General features: G+C 39.9%; 1 protein-coding gene across 2 annotated transcripts in view; it reads left to right on the forward strand.

Annotated features, from left to right (window-relative positions):
- The window catches only part of BIRC6 (baculoviral IAP repeat containing 6), a 139,323-nt gene that overhangs the window by 16,592 nt on the left and 104,307 nt on the right, over positions 1–18,424 (forward strand). For both annotated transcript variants that reach the window (XM_083604160.1, XM_083604161.1), the window contains exons 6-16: positions 1,945–2,027; positions 2,728–2,950; positions 3,037–3,197; positions 4,304–4,362; positions 5,886–7,280; positions 11,663–11,812; positions 12,485–12,710; positions 13,127–13,287; positions 14,705–14,836; positions 16,360–16,491; positions 16,718–16,896. In XM_083604160.1, coding sequence (XP_083460286.1) covers positions 1,945–2,027; positions 2,728–2,950; positions 3,037–3,197; positions 4,304–4,362; positions 5,886–7,280; positions 11,663–11,812; positions 12,485–12,710; positions 13,127–13,287; positions 14,705–14,836; positions 16,360–16,491; positions 16,718–16,896 — 2,901 coding nt within the window. The remainder of the gene's footprint in view (positions 1–1,944; positions 2,028–2,727; positions 2,951–3,036; positions 3,198–4,303; positions 4,363–5,885; positions 7,281–11,662; positions 11,813–12,484; positions 12,711–13,126; positions 13,288–14,704; positions 14,837–16,359; positions 16,492–16,717; positions 16,897–18,424) is intronic.

The raw sequence follows: 18,424 nt of genomic DNA on the forward strand, positions 1-18,424 counted from the left end.
GGACCACCTCCCCCTATAGGAACCAACCTAAATCCTGTGTTCATCATCTGAGGCTCTTTGTGTGTCTCAGCTGGTTCTGAGGGTGGCAACACAAGACCAGGCCTCTTCTGCAGTAGCTCCCTATTTGTAGAATGCTCTCCCCAGGGAGGCTCGCCTGGCACCTTCTTTACATATCTTTATGTGCCAAGTGAAAACATTTCTCTATAACCAGGCCTTTAGCTGATTAACATTCTATGGCCCTTTAAATGTTTTTGTGGGAGGGGAGTTGATGGTTGTTGTTTTTATGTATTATTGTTCTCTTTTTGTATTTTTATGTTGTGAACCACCCTGTGATCTTTGAATAATGGGTGGTTTACAAATCTAATAAATAAAAATAATAAAAATAAAATACTGTATATAGAGGAGCAAAAGTTGTGAAATACCTATTTCCAGCCCTTGTTTAGAAGTATTTGGAACTGTTTTCTTTGGCTCCAGCCAAGAACAATATGCTATTCTTAAAACTTTAATTACTGTTCTTGAATGAAACAGACCAAAACGATGTTGAGCTGTAGCAGTGGTTTTTGAATTATCTTCCAAGGAAACCTGTGAGTTGTTTTCAAAGAGAAGAAGAGCAATAGCAAACAGATCTACCAGAAAGATGGCTGTCTTCCACCAGCAACATTATTTTTATTTTATTTAAAATATTACCCTCTCTTCATGGAACGGCAAACCCAAAGCAACAGACATAAAATACACATAATAAAAGATGGCTCAGTTGGCAGAGCATGAGACTCTTAATCTCGGGGTCACGAGTTTGAGCCCCATGTTGAGTAAAAGATCCTTCCATTGCAGGGGGCTGGACTAGATGACCCTCGTGGTGCCTTCCAACTCTGCAGTTCTATAATTCTGTGATATCTAACGAAGTCATGGAGAGTAACCGTTAAAATAAATGGATTTAATTTAAGTTCATTGATTTCAGTTGATTTTCTATGATCATGACATCCTCAACAGCCAAAAGAAACTACTAGAATAATAACAGGCACTAGTGTCTAGCAAACACCGGAGGGAACAGGTATCTCTTCATCAGGTACCAAAAGCTCATAAATCTGCATCAGACATACTTTTGAGGGGAGGGTATTCCTCACCTGGGGCACCATCATTGGAAAGACCCAGTGGCGTAGCGTGGGGGGTGCAGGGGGGGCCGGCCGCACCGGGCGCAACATCTGGGGGTTAGGGTTAGGGGGCGCAAATCCACGGGTTAGGGGGTGCAAATTACTTGCCTTGCCCCGGGTGCTGACAACCCACGCTACGCCACTGGAAAGACCCTCCCTTGGTTTGCAGAATATTGATATTTACAATGCATTTTAAGGGTACTCTCACCCCAAATTATCTCTAATATGCAGAAGTTGCATGCTGGATGTACAGGGTCCCTTTAGAGAGAGAATCATGTGGAAGGGTATCTTGATAATAGAAAGCCAGAAAATCCTTAGGTTAACATTATTGAGGTAGAGTTGTGATTTTAAGATTTAAAGCATGGATGTTCTTGTTCTCCAACTGTCAGCATGACAATGATCTGGGGTATTAGATGACATCACATTGGCTACTCAAGAGTTAATTGTTTCCTAGGGTTTGACACATGCCGTGGGATGTATTTGATCTTCCCCCTCTTGAAACAGGCTCACATGCCATATGCGAAATTGCTTTTGGATCTCATATTTAAAGGTGGCTTGCCATGCTGCATCCTTGAGAACATAGAATTATTTGTGCCATTTTTCGGGAACCTGCTTAACGAGTGTGTTACATAGTACAATCCTATGTATGTTTACTTCGAAGTAATAATACCACTTCAATGAGGCATACTCCCAATTCAATTTATAGACTAAATGGCCGAGGTAGCTCATTACAATGTTAATGTCTTCTTACAACTTAGTATTTTCTCTCTCTTTCCCTCCCCGCTCCTAACAGCCTGCCTCATCAGGAGATGACAGAGCCATGTGTTTTACGTGTAGTGTGTGTTTGGTGTGCTGGGAGCCAACAGATGAACCTTGGTGAGAATAAAATATTTGAGATACACTTTTTGCTTTCTATTACAATACTGTACAGTATTTTAGATAGGAAACAATATTTGGTCTATGTAGATCTTTAGCTAGTCCAGCTGGTAACGAAACTTAAAACAGATAAAAAGCTTAAAATGTAGCTTTGCATGTGGTGAACAATACCCATTATTTGTTATTTGTATTTTCTATGTTATCCTTAATAAAAAGTATCTCCCTACTGAGGTGCATCGTTCACATATGTTTATAGTTTTAGGAAGGCTAGGGCAGGCATTGGGAGGAGAGATCTCATTGCTGCTACTATTAGTAATTGCTTTTTAGTGGTATGTGTTTTCTAAGTATTGTCTTATTCGTGGGTTTTTATCTTATATACCTGTTGTAAACCACTCTGGCTTGAGCAAAGAGTAGTATATATATTAAATAAATAAATAAATAAATAAATATGCACACAAACTTTTAAAATGAGAAAACAGTCATTTGCCAGCAGTACTCATTCTACAGTAATTATTGTAGTGAAAATTGTAGCCATTTTAAGAACAATGTTTTCTCAAAGCAGACAAGTGCTTCCAATTTATGTATTTTAATATACTTTGTGTGTTAAGGTGCTAAGGATCCTAGCCTGTGTGCATCAAGAAAGTTGATGAGACAAGCTTATGCTATTGCATTTAAACACTTATTTTTCTAATCCATTAAGGTCTGAACATGAAAGACATTCCCCAAACTGCCCATTTGTGAAAGGCGAGCACACGCAAAATGTGCCCCTCTCGGTCACGCTGGCAACAAGTCCAGCGCAGTTTCCTTGTACAGATGGCACAGACAGAATAGTCTGCTTTGGATCGGGGAGCTGTCCTCACTTTTTAGCTGCTGCAACGAAACGAGGAAAGATCTGTATATGGGATGTTTCAAAACTTATGAAGGTATCTCATATTTTAAGAGTTCTAATGCTAATTTTGCTAGATGGGGATGTCTTTCTAAATCGCATTATGTTTTTGGATTTGCTTAGGTGCACTTAAAATTTGAGATCAATGCTTATGATCCAGTAATTGTACAACAGCTTGTGTTGTCTGGAGAGCAGAGCTCAGGGGTCGACTCAAGAAGACCAACAATAGCATGGATAGAAGATTCATCTAGCTGTTCAGATATACCAAAATTGGAAGGAGATAGGTATGCTAAAATTTGCCTCTTTTTAGCCCTGGTTATGCACAAAGAAAATGCTGTTCACAATTTGTTATTGGTATACAGTGTACACAGGTCCTTCTATAAGAATGCTCATTATCAGAAATCTCGGCACAAATAATTATACCCAAATCTTGCTACACAAACATCTGATTCAGATATCCCAACAGCCAGAGTTTGCCCACTTTCTTACTTGTTTGTGTTTTCCTGGCTGGTGGCAGCCATTTTGGGCAGAAACCACTGAGGGAGGGAGAGGAATTGACAAATCGGCTAGCAGGGGAGATTGGATAAATCAGTTTTTCCTTTGTTTGGCTGGAGCAATTTTGGGCAGGAGGGAGAGAGAAGAGGAAAATCACAGATTAGAAACATTCCCATAGGAAATAATGGAAATCCTTAGCTCCTTATGTGAATGTTTGCCTGGGAACACATTTTGTTTGGAAAATGGGACCTGTGTGTACTTATTTGCTTGAAAATGAGAGTGGATTTTTGGAACATTGAGAGATCCTTCTAAAACATCCTTTCTTGGGAACGTGAAGCTTTTGTTTTTAATTGTTTTCATTTTCTGATTGGCAAAGAAAAATGTAATGTCTACAGGAAAAGGTTTCTACTGCAACCCCCCCTTCAATCCAATATTGAAGGCCCTATATCCAATGTGGCCCTATATAGAGGAACTGCTCTGAAACGAGTGGGAGGAAAGCAATCATCCCCTTCTTTCCGCATTCTGACTATTATCTCCTGTGATACTTCTTTTTCTCACCTACCCCTCTGTCCAGATGTTTTCCTTTCCCATAACACACTCCCCACCCCCACCCATACATTCTTACTCTCAAGGCTAAGTCTCCCAAAGAGCTCTGAGTGGAGTCTGCTTCTTTCTTGTAACTAAATCCTTCCCTGATTATTCTGTTCCCCTGGGAGTTTCTCTCCCGTGTTCGTTATTTATGATTTATAGCCTTCTCTTTTACACAATTAATAAACATTAATTTTGAAAACGTTGTGAAGTTTTTTTTTAAGAAGTTTAGCGCTAAGCGCTAATGTTAATACATTAAATTGCTGCTTTGGCTTCACCATCTCTGTGATCTTTGTCTTGTCTTTAGTGATGATTTACTGGAGGATTCAGACAGTGAAGAGCATTCCAGATCAGAATCAGTGACTGGTAGGCATACAATATCTCTTTGGTACAGTGCGGAATGTAGGATCACTAGCAGTGAGTGATTTAAGTATACTTAAGTCAGTAAACGGCTAGAATTTTGTATACTGCTTTTCGTAGTAAAATATTTTGGTTTCTTCCAAACAACTTATTGAACATTCGTCTTAATTTGTTTGGACAAAGTTGCCAGGGAGATTATAAGACATCCATTATTTATTAAATATTCATTCTGATTTGTGGGGAGATATCCTGGTGTCATGTGAAGCAATTGTTATCCCTCATCTTCCTGTGTATTTTCCTTTCACCTACCTTTCTGCAAAAATAAAAACGATAGAGGCTTATTGCATCTGATTTCACATGCAAAATAGTGACAGTCTGGAAGAGCCATTTGAATTTACATTTAACAAGTTGTAATATTTTGTGGATGAATTGGGCTCAGATGAGGGATGATCCTTTCAGCAGTGTAGGAGCAATCTCCAAAGCTGCTGAAAGGATCTTTCTCCCAGCCTGGGCTGGCTGGGGGCTAAGTTACATTGTTTTTCTCTGACAAAATATGCAAAATATCCAATCTCCATTGCTGCAGATGGGGGAAGCAGAGGGCCATTGTAAACCTTACTGTTTTATTTATGGTGGGAGAGGCAAACTGTCTTACCTTGCTCCCTTTACAAGTGAGACCCCTGAAATAGCCCCCCCACACCTCGTTTTAGCAGTAGAGACAGTAATACTACCAATATTTGCATGCTTGTCCCATCTTAATGTATTGGAGGTGGGGGGAAATGCTAGCCAGAGTTAAAAGCTTTAAGTCTTCTCCCTATATTTGCAAAGAGGGGTTGATTGTGCAAGCATGAGACTAGTGCTGGCTCATTTGGGTCAAAACAAACCATAATTTGTTGTTACATCTGAACTGGGCCTATATTTGTTCTATAAAAATGTGTATCATACAGGCAAAATTCCAGGGAACTAGGCTTAGATGCGATACCCTGTTGAGCAGGGGTCGGCAAGACTTACCTTGCCTGGGCCGGTACACTGCCGCAGAGCCCCCTCCATGGGCTGGATCACGGGCGCAGGCCCGCAATTTCCAACGTCTGCGCAGATGCGATTTCCGGCATCTGCATATGTGCAGACATGATTTACAGTGTCTGTGCATGTGCAGACGTGATTTCTGGCGCCAAGAAAGCGAATCCCCTGCCGTGCTGTGCTGGTTTAGCGCAGTGCACAGGGGCTCACTGAGCGGGCGGCGCGGTTCAGGGGTAGCTCGTGGGCCAGTAAAATGACCCCTGTGGGCCGCTTAGGTTGGCGATCCCTGCTGTTGAGTATACTGCTGGGAGCAACCCAGGGTTTGCTCCTGAGAAATCTGTGAAACAGCCTTAAAATATGCTACTTTGACTGATTTCCGTAGGATGCTATCTTGTCATTGATTGAAGATGCCAGATAATTGATTCTGCTAGGCTTTATGATAGGATTTTCATAATTTCTCATGTAGCTATAAATTTTTATTTTTGTCTAACCCTGGTTTCTTTATCCCAAAGGACATACATCACAAAAGGAAACCATGGAAGTGAGCCTTGATATAACAGCCCTCAGCATTCTTCAGCAGCCTGAGAAACTTCAGTGGGAAATAGTTGCAAATGCACTTGAAGATACAGTGAAAGACTTAGAAGAACTTGGGGCAAATCCTTGCCTAAGTAACTGTAAGAGTGAAAAGATGAAGGAGAAGCATCTGGAACACCACAACATTCCCTTTCCTTGTTTGTTAGCTGGAGGTTTATTAACATACAAATCACCTGCTACCTCTCCTGTTAGTAGTCATTCTCAGAGGTCACTGGAAGATTTAAGCAGGACTCAAGGTGGTAGTGTATCAGACCAGGGATCAACTGACAATGAATCCTGTACTAATTCAGAACTGAATTCTCCTCTGGTAAGGAGGACTTTACCTATATTGCTGCTTTACAGCATTAAGGAATCTGATGAAAAAGCAGGAAAAATCTTTTCACAGATGAACAATATCATGAGTAAAAGTTTACATGATGATGGTTTTACAGTTCCACAGATCATAGAGATGGAGCTGGATAGTCAGGAGCAATTGCTGTTGCAGGATCCTCCTGTGACATATATTCAGCAGTTTGCAGATGCAACAGCTAGCCTAACTTCTCCAGACTCTGACAAGTGGAGCTCTATGGTTCCTAAGCCTGGGACTTTGGTTCAGTGCCTACGGCTGCCAAAGTTTGCAGAGGAGGAGAACTTTTGTGTAGATTCAATCACTCCTTGTGCAGATGGAGTTCATTTGTTAATAGGACTGCGGGCATGCCCTGTTGAATCCCTGAGTGCAATAAATCAAGTAGAGGCCTTGAATAATTTAAATAAATTAAACTCGGCACTATGTAATAGAAGAAAAGGAGAGCTAGAATCCAGCCTTGCTGTAGTGAATGGTGCAAATATTGGTATGATCCAGAATGAGTCACCAGCAGATGTTCAGACGCCTTTAATAATTCAACCGGAGCAGCGGAATGCTAGTGGTGGTTACCTAGTACTTTACAAAATGAACTATGCCACTCGGATTGTGACTCTTGAAGAGGAACCCATAAAAATCCAACATATCAAAGACCCACAGGATACCATTACCTCATTGATTTTGCTCCCACCAGACATTTTGGATAATCGAGAAGATGACTGTGAGGAGCCCACAGAGGAAATACAAATAACTTCTAAGAATGGCAGCGAGAGAGAGAAAAGATCAGAAATTTCTACTCTTGGGCATCTGGTAATAACCACTCAGGGAGGATATGTAAAAATATTAGATCTTTCAAACTTTGAAATTCTGGCCAAAGTGGAGCCGCCTAAAAAGGAGGGTACCGAGGAACCAGATAAATTTGTCTCTGTAATATACTGCTCGGGTACAGATAGACTCTGTGCATGCACCAAAGGTAAGATCTTTATTCAGTTCTTTAATCAAATCTGTAAAGTCAAAATGCAGCACATAATGTGCTGGGGTACTATGTTCCTTATTTACATTTAAAAGGCTTCTAATAGGCGTCCATCATCTCCCTGCTGTGTTGTTAATCATTCTTTTAAAAGACCGAGGCCCAATTCCGACATCAGTTTCTGCTAACCTTTGATTAGATCCCAAACTCTGGTTTGAGCTTCCAAAATATATTGATAATTCATGCCTTAAAATTGCTTTCTTTCTCTTTCCCTCTGCTCAGCAGTCCAGTTCTCTAGATGCACTGGAGTCCAAAAGTGGAGCATGTATGCTTTGCCAATTTAGACATGCCCTACTATATTTAGGTTTCCTTTGCCATGACATCTCCATTAATCTGTAATCTTTTACTGTTGTAGATTTTTATGTCTTCTTCTTTGGCGATCACTCGTAGCCGAGTAAGATTGTCTTCCATAAACACGATTTTAACAATGAGTCCGTAAGTGACTGTGGAGGCCAATTCTGGATCCACACGTCCTTCCACAGTGGGGACACAATAGTAGACAACAATGGGAGTTGTAGGCGAAAACATCGGGGGGGGGGGAATACCCCGGCATGAAAACTAGTTATTAGTTATTATTTGGATGAGTAAGTGTTTTGAAGTTCAATTTGAGGTCATGCAGAATTGAATTTCTTGCTTTCTAAATGGTTAATGCACTGGGTTAGCAGTTTAGCAGGAAACATTTGGATAGTGGTTTGGTTATTACTAGCGGGTTGTATACATAGTTGTGTGTGTAGCAGGGCTGACAGAAGGAGATTTCACCCCCCACTCACTGCAGGGGTGATTTCAGTTCCCCTCCCATGCGGCTGGGGGACCCAGATGAATGGATGGGCTGTGGCATGGTGTTCTCAGGGGAAGGAGCCACCACAGGAACTATTCCCAGAGAAAACTATTGATAGCGGGGGTTCTACTCATAAGCCACAGCCCACCCATACAGCAGTGTACCTTGGCCCTTATAGAATATTTCTGAGGGGCTGTCATGGAGAGGAATGGCTATGAAATAAGTTTCTGCCAGCCTCTTTGCATATGCCTAACGCTCGATCCAATCCATAAATTTTTTAATGGGGTTTTCCTGACATGTACCATGAAAATGGATACACAAGTATCTGACATACTGTGCAATATTAGTTCCCATATGTACTAGAAGGAAAAGCTTGTATTCTCCCTATAGTGAGCGTGTCTTAAACTGAATATGATGAACAAGACCTCACGGTTTGCCGCTCCTTTCGTGCAAGCCAGGAAACATACTGGGAAGTCTTCAGTTAACAAGAGACTCCCATTTTGATTTGAAACCATGGCTTGTTCAGAAATCATTAGCTATGGTTTCCTGATTTGGACATAATGAGAGACTATAATTACATAAAGACTTGTAGGCTTCTCTCCCCATTTGTGCAAAGGGAGAAGTGGCTGCATGCAAGTATACAAGGCTCAATTATATCTTAGCTTCTTAAGATGAGATATGGTTGTCCAAACATGATCTTTTTATCAAGCAAATCTTAGCTTCAAACGAAGTGAGTTAGTAGGACAAAGGAGGAAATAATTTGCAAAATGAAATGGGAAAACCCTGACAAGAACCCACTAACGATTTCTTCTTAGTGTTTGCAAATAGAATGTTGAAGGAACAACAGAGATAATACTGCATTGCATGGTCCTTTGAATTTATAAGGGTTTTTTTAATAAGCAGAATACTGTCAGTCTATAAAACTACATTTCTGCCAGTTGTATTATGTGTGCAACCCTAAGCTTAATCTAAGAGGCTCTTGCCCCTTTATGGTATTTCAAAGCTTATGTATATTTGCTAACCTGATTTTTCTGGTAAGGTGCAGAGCTGTGAAGCAGGAAATAGATGCTTGGTGATTTGTTCTCCATTTTTGGCTGAAATTCTGACATGTAATAGAGACTTCACAATTCCCTGCCCCTCCCCAAAGTTCTTAAATTTCCACCCAATTGATTAATTGCTTTATTGTTTATTTTATAGTAACATTTTGAATGTATACAGAGATTGCTAATGCTTTTCTAATGTGCTTGCTTTTGGCAAATCAATCCCACTTGAAATATACCTTTCTTAATGGGGTTTGTGTGTGTTTTTGTTTGTGTGTGTAAATGCTGCAGAACAATGACGAATTTCTTTTAACTGATACCAGTTGCTTCCAGTTTAATAATCAGAATACTTGATTATGCCAGACTTTAGAGTCAAAGCAACTGTTGTGAGGTTGACAGTTTAGGGAGTTGGTACATCACCAGCTTTGAAAGGATCCTAAGCAAGGGAAATAGTAAAATCCCTGGCGTTAGCCTTTAAAAAGGAAGAGTATTGTGTTCTAATGTGTTGTTCCCATTCCCCCTGCCTCACTGAGGACATCTGCCAAGGGTATTATAAGAGCAAAAATAGGAACTTCTTCATTAAAAATCATATGGGAAGGAACTGAATAGAAGTATTGATGCCACTTCATTAAACATTATAGATTTATGTACTATGCCATTCTAGTAACTTCATCTCAAGGAGGATACCACAGAGCAGAGAGAAGTAAACAAGTGAATGAAGTTTCAATCCCTTTATTATGGGGAATGGCTTATCACCATAAACAAAACTTTAACTGAGTTGTTCTGTCTAGCTGTGAAGGTTATTCTGATAAGTAGTTCATAATAGCACGAGTGAGGTAGGTGTTCAGTATGACAAAAGTTTCATTTTCATTTTTTCATCACCAGTATTTTAAGAACCCTGGTGTTTGTGTTCCCTTTATTGCTCAACAGCTGCTAGAAATACCTTGCTTGCTGTATTTTACCACAGATCTATTTAGTTAAGAACTCTGTGGCCAACCAGATGACTTGGGGCCAAGGTGGAGAACCAGGTATGCAACAAAGGAAGTATCTTTGCAGCTGTGACTTGAAGTTAAGCCACAGCTGAAAAGATCCATGCTGAAAGCAGGGCTTGCAGTGGGTACTAAATTTACATTCAGCACAGCTGCAAACCCTGGAAACTTCTTAGTGGGGATGATGATCTCAGTGGGGCTTGCACTTGGCACTGAATTTACATTTAGTCAGTGTTTGAAACTCCCATTGTTCTGGGTGTATTTTGTGACAGGGAATTTCATTAGTGCGAACAGTTTCTGAGCTCTGGGCGCAGTACTGTGCCTAAGATTTCAGATTAAAACTGCAGAGTGGAAGGAAAGGAGGACCTTTTTCTGCCTCCCCACTTCCAGCTACTCTCTGAAGACTGGAGATGAGCCCCTCTTAAGAATATCAGGGGGTGGGCAGGGGAACGACTGGACCATGTGAAAAATGAACATAATATTTTAGCTGCAGCTCATTCATTTTCAGCTTTGTATTCTTGTTATAAAAAAGTGCCTAGACATTCCGTTGTTGTGCCCATAACCTAGGCTTAAGGTGCCATTTAGCTCCTAGCTTTCATATCTCAGTTTCTAATACTAAATTTAGTGCTGACGGCCACCTTGCTTTATGACAGAGGAACAGTCAAGGATCCATTCAAAGCAACTTGACCTGCTTCACACTTGAAGTCATATAATGTCAGGTGTGGGGTAGGTGAGCATGACTGTGGTGAAGCAGCCTTGCAGGCCAAATTAAGATACCTAATGGGCTAAATTAGACCTGTGGGTCATACATTCCTGATCTCTGTCTTATGGAAGTGTAGCAGCAGGGCAAGTAATGGTATCTTTTCCCTGTTTGACTGCAGTTTCTGGTAAATGGAAGTATATCTTCTCTGAACTCAGAGGTTCTATGCTTGAGAAACTTGTTTTTTCCTTTTTGTATTTGTCAATACTTGGAAATTCAGTCAAAGCAATTTGAAAAACCAGCAACTCAGAGATTCTATTTAGCTACCGTGACTAATACTGGTTGAAAACTCCACCATCCATGAATTTACCTAATTCTTAAAAAGTCGCTGAAGCTAATGGCTACCAGTACTTTTTTCATAACAGAGCAACTGGATCACTGTGTTGTTCTAGGTGACTGCTAAAAACTAGTCTGTTTCAAAAAGCATTTTGTTCTCTCTTTGCTGGTTTATCTTTGGTGTCTTCCTTTCAATGCTATTTTGGTTTTTGCTTTGGAAGCTGGACTTTCGTGTTAACATTTGTGATTTGTCAGTATTGGTGATTTTAATGGGAATTTGATTTTGTTTGTGTTGCGAATTTTAAGCTGCCTTGTATGTCTTCTAAAATTAGGCCAGGGGTGTCTAAAAATAAAATGTTAAGTGCAATATGCAGATACATTTAGAAAAGAATTTTAATGTTATTAGTGAGTTTGCGGTTGAGAACAGTGTTATGCTAAATAAATGTATCTTAACTTGTGTTTTAATTGACAACTGTTCTCAGGTGGAGAACTTCATTTCCTCCAGATTGGAGGGACTTGTGATGATGTTGATGAAGCTGATATACTTGTGGATGCATCTCTCTCTAAAGTGGCAGAGCAGTTAACAGAAGGCACAAAACCTTTATCTAATCCTTCCAGTCCAGGCATTACAGGTAAACTATTTTGAGATGTTGTTGTTGTTGTTTACCAACAAGCAGTATATAAATTTTATGAAATAAGTATTTAGTAAGGGGTTTTATTTGAAGCATGCTTTAATGGTGCATTTTGCAAATGTTAACCATCAAACTAAATTCACTTCTGCATTGTGTAACAAACACATTCTTGAAGTCTGTCTAAATTAAGCTATATTGTGTGATTATTTTGTAGAACTGTGCTATCAAGTCAGATTTTTTTTTAAACAAGGGTGGTATCCATTGGTGACCATCCACTGATGAAAGCAGTCCGTCAGTGGAATGAGCAGGGAACCAATTTTTTGCATCTGCCTCTCCCTGAATGGCTCAAATCTGCTCTGGGGCATCCTCCAGTCTTCTGATACAGATTTAGGAGGGCACAGGGCACTGAAGGATTGAAAATTAACAACCTGAAAAAACCGTTCTGGGTGGTATCTAATGATGATGATAAAAGATAATCCTAAATGCAAAGGTATCAGTTTTCTTAAAAGCCATTAACAACATGCTACGATTTGATGAAATTGGTATATTTCTGGTTTTATAGCTGTTCTAAAGAGTTGAAGTTAAAATGCTGTGTTTCTGATCCTTGTGTTAACTATTAACTGAATAGTCATTTCGTATTTTGAGTCTCCTGTACCTTTCTCATATAAACAGGAGTTGATCTTCTGGTGGACCAGCCATTTTCCCTTGAAACATTAACATCTTTAGTAGAGCTGACTCGCTTTGAGACTTTGACACCCCGATTTTCTGCCACTGTTCCTCCATGTTGGGTAGAGGTTCAGCAGGAACAGCAGCAAAGGCGGCACCCGCAACACTTGCACCAGCAGCATCATGGAGATGCAGCTCAGCATACTCGGACTTGGAAATTACAAACAGATAGGTAAAATAAGAAATGATATAAATCATGGCTGTACCAAAGGATTTTTTCATTGAACATTGGATCTCCCTGATGCAGAGGCCATATGTGAAAGGATCCTATGCATGAGGCAGGCTTCCAGTTAAATCACTCGGGAAACCCTTCATTTCAGATGTGGAATTTACCTTCAATTGTTGCTTTAGCTAGTCTCTTCAAATATGGTTCATATTGTAAATGTCAGTCATAAGTTGTAAGCTGCTTTGGGCACAATATTGTGGAAAAGCAGCATGCATTTAAGCAGATGCTCCTATAAGGGTACAGCCCAAACATTCATTGCTTCTGTAGAGCAGTAATATGTACAAAAGCAAAATAGAGCTGTTTATTTTTCTCTTATTATGTGCACATTTAATTCCTGATTTTCCTCCCTTCTCCCTTTGTAGCAACAGCTGGGATGAACATGTTTTTGAATTGGTCTTGCCAAAAGCCTGTATGGTTGGACATGTGAACTTCAAATTTGTTTTGAATTCAAACATCACAAACATTCCACAGATTCAAGTGACTTTATTGAAAAACAAAGCTCCAGGCTTGGGGAAAGTCAGTGGTAAGCCAAGAGTGGATGAATACCTTGCTTAATTTATTAATACTTAGGGATTTAAAGGTAGCACTGCTAAAAGATGATTCAACTGCCAAAGCACTTTTGAGTGGTATCCAATGAAGCAGTTTTGTTAATTCAAAGACTCTGGCTGTGCAGTGAAACATCCCCCCTCCTCTGTTTGTGCACTCAGTGCACCCTCCCCAGATATTCTTTGGAGGGTTGGGGAAGCCCCCCAATAACAAATTTAGGGGGCCCACAGAGAAAGGAGTGAGAGGGAATTTTATATTTCACAGCCAGAAGTCCTTATGGTAACAGAACTACCCTTTGTTCCTCCTGTGCACATAAGATGGTCTCAGGTGGTTGTAAGTTCCTGCTTGACTCAAGCTGTTGCTGAAGCCAGTTCTTGTTACCGTTGCTGATTTATCAACTGCTTGAGTCAGGCATAAACTTTAAAATGACCTCTGGCCACCTTTACATGCAAGAGAAATTCCTTTCAGGTAAGACCGATGGTCCCTTCTCCTATTAAAATCAGTCATTATGTTTAAAGAAAGGTTGGGTTGCTGATCGTCATACATTAATTCCATTGATGGAACAAAACTTAATGGTAAGCAACCTTAGTGGGCAGCAGTGTCCACCACACTGGCAATAGAGTATACATCTCTTTTACCCTGTCAGGGGAGTGGGGAAAATGATGATGCAGTATTGTGTGCTGCTCTGAATATATTTCTCTTATTTGACATAAGTTGGGGTTTTTTTAAAAAAAAAAAAAGCTTCTGGCTTTTTACCTTAATGCCATGATGCAAAAGGTTACAGTAGTGTGGTTATTTATCTCTTGTCAGGTTAAGCCTTCAAAATAATTCCTCCCTGCAAGCCAGACATCCCTTATATTACCGTAAAGGCAACAGAGATAAATTTGTTAGTACCATTTTCTTACTGCTGGACGTCATTTGCACACTTATGTATCTCCTGGATAACCTCTGAAGAATTCTAAAGAGAGAAATGGCTACACATACGTTAATTGTTAAGAGTCTAAGTTGGTATAGTCTCACTTAGAAGTATCTGCGAGTGAATGGACAATAACTGAAGGCAGCAGTAGTGGGGAACGTTGCCTGAGTATATATTAGAACCTAAATTTTAGTGGTAGTGCTGAAAGGATTTAACACTTTTTCTCCATCAGTGCAGAGAGCAGCTATCTAAAGGTTTAATATTGATTTTGAAACAGTTGAGTCTGCCTAGGAATTAGAAGGCCTCTAACAATGAATATATTTCAAAATACAGTTGCCTCTTGGTATAGTTGTTATGAAGTTGGTGTTAAATTGTATTCCAAAAGAAATTCCAAGTAGAATCAATAAACAGGAATGTTAAGGCTTTAAGCAAAACTATAGTTGTGAGTCCTGTTTTTAAAATGTCTTTGATTCTTCAGAAGCAGCTGTAGATAGACAGATAGCTTTCCCTCTGTCACCAGCTCATAATATTGAAATTGAAAGGAATGGAAAACAAGGACTGGATGATTTGAATGAAGAAATGCAGAATATGGATGTGGAGGAGACACAATGTAAGTTACATACAGTGCCCATTTTAAATGTATTTGCCATGTACAGGTTGGGTGAATGTATTCTGTAAGTTTTAGAATCAATTCTCATTAATTGGAACTTGTAAAATGCTGACACTACTCTCTTTATATCTGTTGGCTTTTTATCTCCCTTTGTTGATGTATCAGAGTAACCCATTTGTTAGACAAATACTATTAATAACCAGAAGGAACAGCACAGGAAAAGAGCAGAAAACATCATAATCCTTACAGATAATCAAAAGTATCCCTAAAAAGAAACATAATATCTAAAACACAACACATCTAAAAATAATGACAGCATTATAGAAAACAATGTCAACAGACTGAAGTAATACATTTGTAAAAGTAGATAGCAAAAATAGTGCATTAAAAGACCAACAGTAGAAAAGTACTAACATAATAAACAAACAAACAAACAAGGCCTGTTACAGTTCCTGTGAAAAACTTTGGATGTATAATTACATCCTTCCCTACAGACCCTAGAGACAAGGCCCCTTCCCTGTGGAGAGTTGACCTATACGCATGGATATCTGGGCAAGGACTACATGGAGCAAGTCAACATAAGGGGAATAGTGCTGATAGATGTGGCTCAACTCATTGTTCTTGTGTTGATGTACATGGGAACCAAAAACACCTGCATAAGTGTGTTGAAAGCAAGTAGATGGGGAGGTTTCTAAAATCTCTCAGGTTTCAAAGTCCAGGGTAAAGAGAAATATATAAGAAAATATAAAGAATTTTACTTTTCAGTTGTCAACCAGATGTTCTGAAATTCAGCTGAAGCCAGTCCCTTCCTCTTTTCAACTTCCTATTTTGTACACTTTTTATTCTATTGAATATAATCTGTTTTTAACTGATTTTAATATTTAAATTGTTGTAACTCACACTAGGAACTCATGGCGAAGGGTAGATAAGAAATACAATGATGACAACAATGAGAATATTAATAATTGATACATATCTGGGATTTTGAGATCGTAATGCACTACAGGAAAACACAGTGGCCTGGTTCAGTGACCATGGTTTTCTATTATGAGAGCATGCTGTAGCAAAGCTTAAGCTTATGCATTCCACCACCCTCTCTCTTCCATGTATAAGGGGAGGAGATTGAAAGCTGAATATGTAATATATACTGCCAGCCCCCATTATATCTGAATCAAAAACTATAGTTTATTGTAAACTGTGGTTTGTTAATAAATCAGAATATCAAACCCTGATTTTATTCTTATTTGTTTTAATTAACTACAGGTAGAATGCATAACAGTACCATGAGTTCTGATGTAATGGGAAGCTATTGCTACTGCAAACAGTTTAAAGTTCTATGTTTCTTCTTGTGCATGAGTCCAAGGCTTACACCAGTGCATTCTGTAATTGGAAATCATAGTTCCTCATTATGTCTGAACCAGGTTATTATTTAGCTAATAATTAAGTGTCATTAACCTTTTTGAACAAGTTGTGTATTCTTTTGAATAGACACCTTATTTTTGAACTTTTTTTCCCCCCAAAAGGCCCCCGGCTGTGTCCCTTTTTAGAGGATCATAAAGAAGATATTTTGTGTGGTCCTGTATGGTTGGCTACTGGTCTTGATCTATCAGGGCATGCTGGAATGTTGACACTAACAAGTCCAAAGCTTGTTAAAGGTAATTTTTTTGCTGGAATATTTTGGAATGAAACTGAAAAATGTGAGTTTTCTGGAAATTAACAGATAATCCCCAGTAACCGTTAGAATCGAAGACTAATTGTCTCTTCATTTCTGGGAAAAACCTTTAACAAAGTGTTAATTGGTACCTGCTAGGAAAATATACGTGTAAAATAAGTCTTAAAGAGTTTGTTGATTATGCTTATAGTCTATTTGTCTTATTCTAGGTATGGCAGGTGGAAAATACCGTTCTTTTTTAATTCATGTGAAAGCAGTGAATGACAGAGGAACAGAAGAGATCTGCAATGGTGGAATCTGGCCTGTTGTAAGGATACCATCTCTAAAACCTCAGAATAGCAAGGGTCATTCACTTGCCTCACTTCTGGCAAAAGTTGCAGCAGGCAAGGTATTTAAATAACATATAGAGAAAGCATGGTCAAAAAACTGCTGCTGCTGCTCAACCAGCCAGTTGCTGAAAGCCCATCTGTTAGAACTGAAGCATCAACTGTGTAATTTATATTTAAGCTAACATAGAGGTGGTAAGAGTAAAATGTGGAACCTTTAGAATTCTGTAGGTGGGTAGAATCCACATATGGAATTCAGAAAATGTGTGTTGTTTTGTTCAATGTTCCCCTGGATGGGGGAGTAAGGTGCCGTTGTGGTCTAAACTACAGAGCCTCTTGAGCTTGCTGATCGGAAGGTCAGCTGTTCAAATCTGCCCAACAGAGTGAGCTCCCGTTGCTCTGTCCCAACTTCTGCCAGCCTAGCAGTTTGAAAGAACGCCAGTGCAAGTAGATAAATGGGTACCGCTGCAGCGGTAAGGTAAACTGCATTTCCGTGCGCTCTGGTTTCCCTCACGGTGTTCCGTTGCGCCAGAAGTGGTTTAGTCATGCTGGCCACATGACCTGGAAAGCTGTCTGTGGACAAACACTGGTTCCCTTGGCCTGAAGCGAGATGAGCGCCACACCCCATAGTCACCTTTGACTGGATTTTACCATCGAGGGATCCTTTACCTTACCACCCACCCACCACCCACTTCACATACTGTTATTTATCTGCAAACAAAAAAGAATCAACAGTATTTGCAGATTTGATGCTATTGGCTATGATTGTAGTTGATGTAGCCAAACTTAACAATTCATGGAATAATAATAATAATAATAATATAATTATAATTTATTTTTACCCCGCCCATCTGGCTGGATCTCCCCATGTGCTTGGAGAGAAACGTGGGTTGTTTTGAAGGAAGTTTATGGAACCCTCACACTGACCCGCCAATTCATTCCTGCCTTCGCTTGAATCAGACATTAGAGAGTGCCTAATTCCTTTGCAGGCAAGGTTCAAGAGGAGAGATGCTAGTGGTAGGAGGGATGTGACAGCTACCTCTGCACAGTAGGCTCCATTCTAACCAGAGATTTTTATATATAGGTCTCCCCCCATTTATGCAGGGATTACAGTCTGGCCCCCTGTGCACATCAGTGAAATCATTTAAAGTAGAAATCTGTCATGCTCTCTTCAATCCATACTAAAAATATTGTATCCCAAAATATCCACAATGAGAATTAATGTTCTGGGGCAGGCAGGAGGCTGGAGGACATGTGGGAAAGCGGCTGCACATCAGCTGTTAGGTGGGGAGGCTGAGCAATGTTAATAAAGCCCTGCTGCACCTCCCGTGTCTTCGGGCTTCCTCTGACGTCACTGACATCTTTTTTGGGTTCCTGGGAGGGTCTCCTCGCAAGCTACAAGGACTCTGCAACTCTCCCCTGCCATTTCTGGGTTTGAATTTCCTGGTGCTACACATATACACGGTTGCACGAGAGTCAGTCACGCATATGTGGGAGCGCACCCGTACACACAAACGCCTTTCTATCTTTCATCCATGCAAGAGGCATTATCACAATTGAAGCAGAAGTTCTAGCCAGACAAATGCATTC

This window comes from Podarcis filfolensis, assembly GCF_964270895.1.
Source record: "Podarcis filfolensis genome assembly, chromosome: 3".
NCBI classification, from domain to species: Eukaryota; Metazoa; Chordata; class Lepidosauria; order Squamata; family Lacertidae; genus Podarcis; species Podarcis filfolensis.